This window comes from Pipra filicauda, unplaced genomic scaffold (genome assembly GCF_003945595.2).
Source record: "Pipra filicauda isolate LSUMZ 115617 unplaced genomic scaffold, ASM394559v2 scaffold203_size1373443_pilon, whole genome shotgun sequence".
Lineage (NCBI taxonomy): Eukaryota > Metazoa > Chordata > Aves > Passeriformes > Pipridae > Pipra > Pipra filicauda.
Window position 1 is genome coordinate 833255 of NW_024104314.1, and position 12007 is coordinate 845261.

The window sequence follows — 12007 nt, forward strand, 5'->3', positions numbered from 1 at the left end:
GACACTGCCACTTTGTCCTGTGATCCCAGCCTCAAGATTCCACCCTTTCTCTTGCATCAGGCCTTGCAGCACTTCCTCGTGGGATGAATTGGCTCAGCCTGCTCTTCCACTGGAGACCTAACCCAGCACATTTGTTTCACTGGCTCAGCAGCTGATCTAATAAACCATGTGTTCACACAACCACAAGACCCAGTGGAAAGGGGGATAATATGCAATTGGGAAGTGAAGCAGGCAATTAAAAACATCTTACTATAGATCTGAAGATACAGCAACAAAAGACAGAGGCTTCTCAGCAGATATCTACAGAGGGACTGATTGCATTTTCTACCATGTTAAGAAAGCATCACGGGCTGATACAGATTTAAAGATGTGATTCTAAAACCACCTACCGTCAGTAGTTTCATTCTGCAAGGAGTTTGAGATCAGTCCTATCCACCACTCCTGATCCTCAGCAATATGTTTTTGCAAAAACTCTTGAGTTTCCTCATTTTGAATAAAGACAAGGTGCCCTCCTCCTCTCTCACACCAGCTCTGGGCACTTGTGAAGGTTTGCTGGAGTCTCACAAACTCGTAGCAGGAACGGTTGAAAGCTTGCTGGTACTTTGAGCAGGGGATTCCTTCATCATCAGTTGCTTCCTCCCCAGCCAAGCATCCAGCAAGAGAAACCAGAACTGCAATCCCCAACCACATTCCCAGCTCAGTGCCCTGTGTGGCACTCGTCCTGCTTACCACATCACCACTCCTTTTGCTGCCTTCTTCAAAAACTTGAGATGTCATCCCTGTCACGTCATCAGCGTTCCTCCCCTTTGCTGCTTCCCACAGCAGCAGCAACAGAGCATGGAACAGGTTGCTTGCAATATTTAATGGTGATTGTGTCTGAGGAGACACACAACAGGTGCTGGTGTTAAGCCACTGCAAGAGCCTCGTGAGGCCCATTGTGCAAATGTCACATCCCAGGCGGGATCAGTTTGAAGGGAACACATTAAAGCATTGCTTTCCTCATGAGCAGACAGGATAAAGTTGATATATGCTGCTGTTGGACACGTGGGGAAGTGAGATAAAGCTCCTCTATCAAAGGCATCATTGTGCAAATGTTAAAGCTGGAGGTCTTTATAACAACAACAAAGAGATACAATAATAGGAATGAGAGGAGAATGAGGAAAGTGAGCAAAGCAAGGAGTTATGAGATGAGAAAACACATACTGCTCCTCTAGATACAATTTAAAAAATTTAAAACTATTTAATGGGTTTGCATTGCTTTATTTTTAACAATTGTTGTTTGAGGTGCTTCTTTTGGATGCTAATGCAATGTCTATCATTATTGAATCGTATTCATCCTGCCCACCTGTTTACACATATGCAGGTTAATCTCAGCTGTTCCAAGAAAGTTTCATTTTGAACTGTTGTGTCTTAGAATTCCACACCCCAAGTGAAATCCTCCTGTCATCCCTTAAAAGCTAAGTTGCTCAACTTCATAGAGCTACAGTATTTATACCTGCTGGGAGGTAGAGGAGAAGGCCTGAAGTTAAAATAATGCTTTAGAAAAGATGAAAATATTGCCTTAATCATCAGAACTACTTGGGAGCCCTATGTGCACATTCCAAAGGCTGCTGATGGACTTCAGGAAGCAAGCCCAGCAACATTTGGGAGCTGAAATCCCTAAGTGCACCTCAGCTTCCTTATGAAAGATACCCATCAGGTTTACAAAGCCTCAGTAGAAACACAGCACAAAGCAGGATCTGTAGCTATCGTGATCCTCCTGCCCTTGGCATTAACTCCATTGGATTTGATGCCATTATTACTAATTTATGGCACCATAACCCAAAACTGAAAGAACATGCACTTATATTTAGCCATGGATCAGTGAGCCAGTTGCTGCATCCCAGAGGTGCAGGAATCTGAGATGTTGGATGGATTCCTGCATTGCAGAAATGCCTCCTGCGTTGTTGCACCGGGGAGCTGAAGGCAATGCCCACACCTGCACCGTGCCAGTGCAGCCCCAGCTCTAAAGCTTCCTGCCAAAGTCAAGTATGTGCACTGCATCCAGTCAAACATCTAAGAGTGATCTTCAATCCCAAGACCTTTCTGGACCTCCAGTTCGTGGCTGTCTTGCTCAGCTGGATAAAGCAGGACTATGAAGAGGGTTTTCAAGATAAAGTTCACGGGGAAGTGTTTAATGGGTAGGACAATTGTGAGGGATGAGAGGAAAGGGGAAGAAAATGCACTATGATGCCTCCATAGACACTGTTCTGGATGTTTTCTTTCTCACCACACCTGCGAATCAAGACTTCAGCTATGGAACCACTGGAGCAGATCCCACATGAATTTATGACTGCTTAATAGGGAGAGCTTATGGAGCAGCTGAGATGTGACTATTCCAACTGGGTTTCCCTGCTCAGGAGAAGGCCAACCCATATTTTAATTATCTGATGGATCTGGCCTAGACACCCATCCCCTTACTGGAAGAGACCATGTAACTATGATTATCAGCTAGTTCTGTTGGGAATGTCTACAATTTAGGAATCCCTTTTGGGCCACATACAAAACTTCCCAGGCATCAGTTTGGGAACCCCCAACCCCACCGTTTTACATCCAAGCTGCTGCAGCAGGCAGAGCTGGGGGCACCTGCTGTTCAGTCCATTGGCCACTGTATATTTGCATGACATTTTCTTCAGAGTCTTTGCTTCTTCTGGGGCCCTGCTGACTTGCCAGGCTCTGCAGAAGCTGGCAGCCAGCCCCTACTTTGGCCTTCAAGATATGAGAAACACAGCCCATTCCTGCAAGCACGGGTGTGATGGAGGAGACTCAAACATATCAGGCTTAGTGACACAGCCTGTGCATTCCCAGTGGGTGCCTTTGGCTCACTTTTGTGAGGAAAGTGTTCTGTAGCATCATCCAGCTCTCCCTCTGCAACTGGAAGTTTGACTACATGGACATACTGCTAAAAATGCCAGAGCTGGGGGTGCCACAGGCTGTCCTCTGGGAATCTGCTCCAAAGCCATTGAAATTAATGGAAGTCTTGTCTCTGGCTTCAACGGATTTTGAAACAGGCCCTAAAAAAGAACAAATAATGTTTGGAAATGTCTACAAATAAAGCCAAGCTCTCCAAGTGAGTCTACTGTTGGCAATTTCTATAGCAATGTGCATTTTTTTCCTAATCTACGGTTGCTATAAGTAACTCTTCAGCTGCCTGTAGCAGATGGAGAGTGGAAGAAAGACAATTTCCCTCCTTTTGCAGTTTGTTGACTTCATATATTTTTGTGCCAGTAGAGCAGTCTGTCAGTTTATTCTGTTTACCACAAGAAAGAGAGAAGCATTTACATGAAAAGAAAATACCACTTTTAGGCATGAAAATTAGGGTGTTCGGGAGGAGAGAAAATTCTGAAAGCCTTTTCACTCATAAGTGAAAAATGACTGGATGTCAAGTAGACAGTGCTCCTTGAACTTACCTTCTTGTGGGAAACCTGCCTTTTGCATTCTTCCTCAACAGAAAGACTTTCTTTTTTAAATAGTTTTCTCAATATCTTCACACCCTCACTCCAAGCTGCGATAAAGCTTTGAATGGCTCCTTTGTTTGTGAGCTCTCTTGAGTCTGTTGGAATAAGACTTTCATTTTTTCTCAGAAGTGTTTTAGGGGGCCCTGCAGATCTCTTACACAGCCCTAACTTGCCCTCAGGAGTTGCACCAGATGGTGGCCATCGAGGGAAAGTTTCTTCAGAAAGGCATTGTGCTATATAAAACATCACAATTGACAATGATGAATTATTTACTCCTGGTTTTCAAATGGATCCTTTGAGGTTTATTAACTTTTTGTTGTTTTTTTAAGTAGAAGCTGTCGAGGTGAAAGAAATCTGAAGCATATTTTATTTGCAATGCTGTAAAAGTTATTAGGTGTTAAAAAAAATTGGTGGCCTACACTGAAATTCTCTAAAGGAGCCTTCTAGCTGCTGTTCAATGCTCCTGAAACTGAGCCCCGTAAAACCAGCTCCGTTTTGATGTCCCAATCTCAAAGTACTCCTAATCCCTGATTTATTTCTTTTTAATCTAAGTTTATATATATAACTTACATGGCATTTGGAAAGTTTAACTGTATAAGCCGAAATTCTTAGGACCCAGGAGATGAGCACACACAACACTTATCTAACACGTGTAGGTGCAGTAGGATTACCTTGACACCTCCTCAAATCAGCCTTTCGTGCCCCAAATGAGGCATCAAGCCTAATTGCAACTTTTCAAAAGTACAAGCCTGAATTCTTGTTCAACACAACCAATAGCTCCATAATTCAGGGCACCCTGAATCCAGCTGCACATTTCTCCGTGACGACTGAAGCTGTCAGGACAACGCGTCTCGCTCATAAGACCTTTCTGTGTCTGAACTTCGGTGCCCCAGACCTGAGGAAAAATCAGTTCCAGAGTTTCACTGGGCTAGCAGAGAGCTGGGTGTGCAGACAAGGGGGACAGGTAAGGTGCCCCCACTGGCTCCAGGGTGGTCCTGTTCTGTACCCTAGTGCAGATTATCTGCACCATGACAGCCTGAGAACCTCCCGTGATTCCAAAGGGCACTGCAGCGCTGCAGAAGAGCTCCACAGCCCATAGTAGAGGCCAGAAAGTACTAGACTGAAGAATTAAGGAAGTGAAGAGCTGCCAGTGGGAAGGAAAAAATCACACCCCCATCCATTTTGGCTGTTGTTCATTTGCCTTGAGGAAGAGCAAGTAAATTTACTCTCTATAAGTGGATATTACCATCTTTACATTCCTGAGTATTACTGAATGTAATGTATAGATTTTATCAGGAATAGAAATAGATCTTTGTTCTATTAATTGAATAAACATAAGAATGGAAACCTGATTTACATTTCTTTGGCTTTAAGGTAGAAAAAAGACTATTTTCAGGTATATCATTAAGTTAAAATCATGAGTAGTCCATTTTACTGTGTCACATAAAGTTCTTCAGTGTGAAGAACGTTATTACCTGAATAGGTAATAACTGAGACCTGAGCAGACTGTCCAGAAAGGGATGGAGAAAAGCCCCTAGGTACACCTACACCTTCTCTCTCCTCAACTGGCTTTAAAAATGCCCATCTGCCAATTAGTTTGAGAAGGTGGGTCACAATCCCCCTTCCTTCCTTGCTGCTCTCCTGTGCTGCTTGTCCTGATGGGGAGATCTGGCTATTTGCTCACCGAAAAGGGTTTGGCCTTGTTGTTGCTTCCACTGTTTAATTTTCCATGAGGCAACACACTGAACTTACCAGTGAGCCATGCCAAGTTGCAATTTTGATGGTATCTTGTTTATAAAAACAGGGAAAACAATTCTTATCTCATATAGGGCACAATAATTAAATTAGACGCTCATGCCTGGCAGGATGGGGTCAGGATGAAGATAAGCAGGATTACATTCAGGAGCTGTTGGGTTGGACATAATTTCTGTTTATAGGATGTGTATGGTTACCTTCTGGCACAAACATCCCCTGGATAAGTCTCTGAGGATCTTTTCCTTTGGAAGCATCTAATACTGCCGTTGGTCTGTAACTGGACTTTCCTCACCTGCCATACAGCTGATGCCTCAATACCTGCCTCTTTCCCAGCCCATTTGTTATTGCTTTCCACAGCAGAACTTTGACTAGTAGGAAAAGAGGGCTAAGTGTGCCCTGGAGTGAGCTGGAGTTATTGATGGCCAAGGTTAGCCTTGAGTTCAGCAGAAAGGAGCAGAACTACGTGAAGAACCTGATGACACCTCCTGTGTCCTTGTGATCATGTTTGACTAAGTGGCACAAATTACATGTGCCATTGCCTTAATATCTTAATTAGAGAACTGTTCAAATCATTAAAGGTGCCCTCTTTGAGTAAAACATTAACTGCTGGATACAAATAGACTGAACTTTGCCTAGCACACACAGAGACACAAAAACAATTTGCTTGGATCTGAGTTTTCTGGCATCACAACTTTCACTGGTGTCATCTGCCAACTCTCCATATTTCTGTAGATTGGAAATCTCCCTTTTCCATAAGATTTGTAAGCCATTCCAGCTTCCACCTCTTCATTTAATTTTGTTTCACATTTTTCTTCTGCTTGTTGTGAGCTATTTCTGAGCTTACAGGACATGAAACCAGAAAGAAAAAAGCTGTATTTCAAGGATTCATTAATAATATCTCTTATCAGCAGACATCCAACACCTTAGAAAAAAGATGAGCTTCACAATCCCCATAATGAGAAGACTGGAGGTCCAGCAGCTTCACCATTTTTGTGTTAAGCCCTCTACACTCAGCTGCCACCTGACTAAAACCAGAAAGAAGCTCTTTAGAGTTTTAATTTATGTTCCCCTGAAGTTGTACAGGAGGCCACAAGGTAGGACAGTGTGTAGCAACATTAATTCTGTCCCACACACACGCCTGTGACCCCATTTCTACACCTTCAGCCCTGGAAGTGAATGCCAACCTTCACGTTGTCATTCTGCCCACTTGAGAACACGCGACTGAACTGTATAATATCACATATTAAATCATGTAAATCGTCTTGGGATGTTGAAAGGTGTAGATAAGGTTACAGAAGCCTTACAGTGAGGAAGTTTATGTGGCTGTTTATTTGTTTTACTCTCTAGTGTTTAAGTATTTGGGCATTATGATCACTGGGCAGGCTCAGCTTGGTTGAAATCTAGTGTGAGTAGGCCAGTAGTTCTGTGCCTAAGCACCTAAAGAGTTTTTACACTAAGTTACATTATACTTTTATTTTAATGAACAAATCAGTATTGTGGTGATATGTATTAAAATTATGACTATATAAAAGAAAATAATATTTTTATCAAAGAAATTGTGAAATCTCACAAAAATCTCCCCCCCAAAAAAAATTAAAAATCTCATCGAGGACATTAAAATCTCACAAAAATAGTTATTTTGGTCCAAACAATACTGATCAAAATAGTGTATGATAAAAACTGTTTTGATCCAAATACAGTCTGGTTGAAATAATATATGGAAACTATTGTTATTTAAATTTGAACAAACTATATTAGTAATTCGTGTTTGCAATTGTATTGGGACAGTGCAAGAGACACATTCCTAAATAATCTGGTGGTAGTTTTGTGAAATGAGATCATGTCAATAAAACAATATTTAACAAAGATAAGAGCTTGTGTCTCCAGCAGATGAGATAGCAATCAGTGTGATTTCAGCAAGAACAACTCCTGAGTTCATATCAGGTTTGCTGTTGGAATTTTATTTGGTAGTAGGAGATAACAGTTGCAGTTGAAAGTTCTTAGCAGCGCTGAAAGTCGTATTCGTCAAGTCAATTTGACCTTTGTTAATGGGCTTTAATTAGAACTCAGACTTTACAAGCAGAAGATTAAAATAAATTAAGTACTATAGAGATAAGGAATTATATTGGTGTCTGAGTGATTTTTAAGGTAATGATTTGCTTCTTGTTAAGTGAACCAAAAGTACGAAGGTGGCAGGCAGCAGTGACATCGTTGTACCAGAAATGTGGTTGACCAGCTTTGCTGTCCTTGGGAAGTACCACCAGACTCGTGCTGGGCAGGGTAATTCTTTGCTCCAAAAATGTCTTCATGGCACTTTTAAAAGTTCGGGAGAGAAGCTCAAGGCACTCAGAGACTGGAGGGAAGTGAAAGTGAGAGAGAAGTGAAGAGGAAAGAGCTTGTAGCCTTCACCGCAGTTGTTTAGAGCAGAAAGAAACACAGTGAAGCAAACCCGCCCACGGTGGGGAGCTGATGACTTCAAAAATGTTGCCATGAGGGGTGAATAGAGAGAGGAAACTGGAGAGATAGGCTAGATTTGGTTGGGGGAAGTTTTATAGTCAAAGGGGTTTGCAACAAGAAGAAACATTGTGAAATAATAAAATTAGACAAGTCACCTGATCCACATCTGCTGGTGATAATTACATATAATTGTAAATCAGTGCTTTGATATTTCTCCATTTCAGTGTAGAAAGGGGGAAATGACACAGTTGGCAAGAAAATTCTTCTCTCCATACCTTACTAAACTGCTTATTTGTCATTTGTGTGAGGAAAACAACAACAACAAAAGTGTTTTGTTGGTAAATGAAGTATCTTTTACTAACAAGCAGGAAAAATGAGATCTGCAAAGCTTCCTTATTTAAGTTGTACAAAATATGAGACAACACTTTCAGGCATAGACATTTGAAATTAGCTACCAAACACATTTAGATTGATTTCAGAAGTTGTTGAATATCTATAGCTCCTTGTTCTTCCACCCAAACATTTAACAGGTTTCCAACTATCTCATCTTGGCTGACCTTTAAACTACATGAACAGTCATGGTGGAGAAGGCAAAAGAGGTTTGACTTAATCTTTTTATTTCTTACTTGCTCTATGGAAATCTTAATACCACTACAGATAAGACAACTCACAGGTCAGATAATGAAAACTGCAGCATTAAGAGCTGCACACAGCAATGGATGAGGATAATGAACACATTAAAGCAAACCAGAACATCGTGGACAGAGAAAATGTCCTCATGGCTTAGGGAAAGCAGAGTTGGGCAGCTCTGGTTTTTTGCCAGATCCTTTTCAGTCTCTAACACTGCTGAAAAATCCCTTACTTGACTTTGTGTATAAAGTAAGTCAACATCTCAATGCACACACACTCTTTCTCTCACACATATGCAAATCCACACTTGCACATATATAGTGTACATGTGCATTTATGTGTATGTATCTGCATATGTGGATTTTAGTGCTCTTCCTCTCCTACAGCCTTCTGGTTCATTCCTGCTGTTTATTAATATTCCTAATTCCAACAAGGTCTTATATTTTCTTTTTTAATCTTGTTCCTTATTTTGGTATCTCCTGCTCCTTCAGTGCTTTCCGAAGATGGACCAAGACGTTGTCCTGGTGATCCCCTGGAGTGAAGATCAGCCATTGGACAGGCAGTGGGTTAGGAGAACAATATATAATGAGTGTATCAGAGCAGTCTGTGGCACAAATTGTGTTTTGAATAAAATAAATATGTATATTTCTAAGAGCTCAGTCAGCTTTAAGAAGTGATGTTAAAACATTTTGGGAACAATGGTGATTTAGCTGACAAAATCAGATTTTAGGGTAACCCCATAGGAAATTGCATAATATATAATTGTGCAAAGAATCTCTTTATCCTTCATGGTCAATGGAGCCTATGATTTGCTCTGCAATCACATGCTTTATATTGAAATAATTCTCTTCCCAGAGGATTTTAAAATTAACAACATTGGACTCAGTTAAGTACCTTATCTAGAAACAAAAGCATGAAGTTAAAAATCTGCCTTAATTTAAATGAATCCTGCCATACTTTCAGAGTGGTTTCAGGTCACACATGGATGAATATGGTAGAGTGACTATTTGTGGAGAGATATTTAATTCAAAGATGTGCCACTCAGTTGACTCTGGAGCAGCTTGCATGTTAAGAAATACATCCCGTGACTGTCCAGCGATGATAATTTGTTAACTCATAGAGTAGCCCAGCTAAAATCCACAAAATGAAAGGAAAGGATGATCCCCTGCTGTGAAGTGTTTGTCACTCCCAAAGATCCCAAACCAGAACAGTGGGGAGATGTTTTTCTTTTCCTCTCCCTGCCTGCCGAACAGGACAAGCATGCCTCAGCAGCGTCCATCATTGCCCTGGAAAGCCGCAGGGATGTTTTATCCACCCTGCCCGTGCCCCGGCTCTGCCTCAGCCCCATTCCCGGGAGCAAACAGGCGAGTTACGTTTTTCTCGCTTGCCCCTTTGAACCGGTCAAAGAGTTAATTTTCATGCGAACGTGCAACAATTACGGTGTGTGTGCAGGGGATTAAAGATCAGCTATTATAAATTGGCAATCTATAAGCCACCGGCCCGGGTTGCACTTTGACCTTATCTTTATATGCAACAGGAAAAAGCTGTTCTGAGCCCAGACAGAGGGGGAAGCACGGCGGCTGCCGGAGCGCCGGGCACGGCAGGGACAGAGAATGTCATCAGCCATGGAAGCACTGTACAGCGGGAATAAAGACGAACACCCAGAGCCCATAAAGGCCGAGGTGCGGGGTAAGTGAAGGAGAATCTGTTCTAAAACGCGCCGCTGTTTTGGTGTTTTCCAACCCGTAAAAACTGCGACACTTGTTCACCCGAGGCAGCGCTGGAAAGGGAAACCGGGAGAGGGAGATACGAGAGGGAGTTTTGTTTAAAGGACTGATCTCAGATAATGTTTGTGACCCTGCTGGGGGCTTTCTCTCACTTCGTGGGCAATTCTGTGTACTTTTCAAAAGTCTGTTTGAACAGGGCTCACTGAAGTTGGTGGTGAGGGACGAGAGCGGGATTTAAGCTCGGCCGCTCCCTCCTCCATGGCGCTGCTCAGGCTTTCGCTTTCTTTCTCTGGGACTCTTCCCTCCCCTCCCTCTGTCCGCTCCCACTCTGCCCGGGCTCCTGGGGGGCTCCCGAAAATTCGGGCTCGGCATCAAGTAGCCAGGCAGCAGTACTGGCTGCCACCGGGTAGCGTTAAAAAGAGGGCTGAGAAGTTAATCCAGTAAAAACTGAGGAGTTTCCCTCAGCGGAAGTTTAAAGTGACTCTCTAGGGAGGAACCCTTGACCAGCCTGTTATTTTTCCTGGTTTCTTTTACTTTACAGAAGACTTCTTTTGCTACAGCTACAGAAGAGGTTTGTTGCCGAGAACCCCTGTTTAGTAAATCTCTGCTGTATTGTTTGCGATATGTAGTCCAAGAAATGTAAGGAGTCTTACACTGATTGTAAAGTCACTTCCCAAGTACAGCACTTAAAAAGATGACAATTAAAACTTGCACGACTTCGTTTTTGTTCAGTTTGGTGGCTGAATGGGAAACGATTTTGTGTTAAGTCAGACGAAGTGCTTTGCTATAACGGCCTTTCAATTATTTTATGCCTTTATGGGTTTATGCCTTTCAATTATTTTTTCCCTCGAGATAACTACTTATTGAAACATTTGAAGTTGTTTGCAAACAAACCATTTATCAGATCTGATCTCTATTATGCAATAGTTTATTTGAACAAAGACTGCAATTTTAGAAAATAAAGTTATATATATGAAATATTCCTATATATAAAATTTCATCGCTAAAGAAAACTCATAGAGAACCTTGACCTCTTTAAATATTTTGCTAGTCCTGAGCTCTGCCAGTATTTTGGCTCCTTGTTACTCAATATGTACACTGTAAATATAAACACGTACTTTTAAGATCAGCTGCAATTTAACCCATGCTCTCCATGGCTTGGAGCCATGTACAGCCATGTCTGAGACTCTGTTGCTACAATAGTTAATAAATATCCAAATATTTGAGGGTCCTGTGTCACTGTTGTGTCCTCACATGGTAGGGAAAAGAATAAAGTCCAGATTTTTAAAGGAATATAACACTTTAGGATGCTGACTGGTTAATTCCCACTAAGATGAATTTTCATCTGAAAACCTCACTAGCTGACCCTTTGCTCCATGTTTTCCATACTGAAAATATGCCAGAAACTACACTGAATTGCTCCAGAAGTTTCAGCAGCTGTATTAAATCCACAGTGCCTTAAAACGAAGATCCTCTTTTCCCCCTGTTTATCTCTTCCAGCAAAATTATTTTATTGGCCTGTCCTGAAACTTTTTGAGCATCATTACTCTAATACATGGGAATTTTTACACAAAATTTTTAGCCCTAATAGCTGCAAGATGTTGCCTGAATTGCCCATAATATGGGAGAAATAGCAAAGCTTCAACCTGCTACTGCCAGATAACAGGAAGTATAGAAAGGGAAGTGGCAAGAAGAAAAACATTTGTATTTTAGGCACGTAAAAAGACTCAACTTGTTCAGCAGTTAATGTTCAGTAGTCAGCCAAATGAAAATCATGGATTTATTTTGAATATGTACTTTCTGAAGCTCATAATGCTATTCTCTCTGAAGGATTTTTTTTCTTTTGCTAACTGGTGATTTCTTCACTGTCTTCCCACCAGCTATTTTTAGTTACTCAGGTTTTGTGCAATAACCTGTATTAAGGGTTAAACCATGTTCATC

The 12007-nt window shown here is 41.7% G+C and overlaps 2 protein-coding genes across 6 annotated transcripts in view; one reads left to right on the forward strand and one right to left on the reverse strand.

Moving 5' to 3' along the window:
• Positions 1 to 936, reverse strand: part of PKD1L2 (polycystin 1 like 2) — a 38090-nt gene extending 37154 nt beyond the window's left edge. Inside the window, exon 1 of the mRNA XM_039380808.1 lies at positions 390 to 936. Within this exon, the coding sequence (XP_039236742.1) occupies positions 390 to 936 (547 nt within the window). The remainder of the gene's footprint in view (positions 1 to 389) is intronic.
• BCO1 (beta-carotene oxygenase 1) overlaps positions 1 to 12007 on the forward strand; it is a 64890-nt gene that overhangs the window by 37753 nt on the left and 15130 nt on the right. For 2 of the 5 annotated variants that reach the window (XM_027725186.2, XM_039380817.1), the window contains exon 4: positions 61 to 10028. In XM_027725186.2, coding sequence (XP_027580987.1) covers positions 9953 to 10028 — 76 coding nt within the window. In that variant the 5' untranslated portion in view covers positions 61 to 9952. The remainder of the gene's footprint in view (positions 1 to 60; positions 10029 to 12007) is intronic. The other 3 variants (XM_039380818.1, XM_027725185.2, XM_039380819.1) reach the window with 2 other exon arrangements.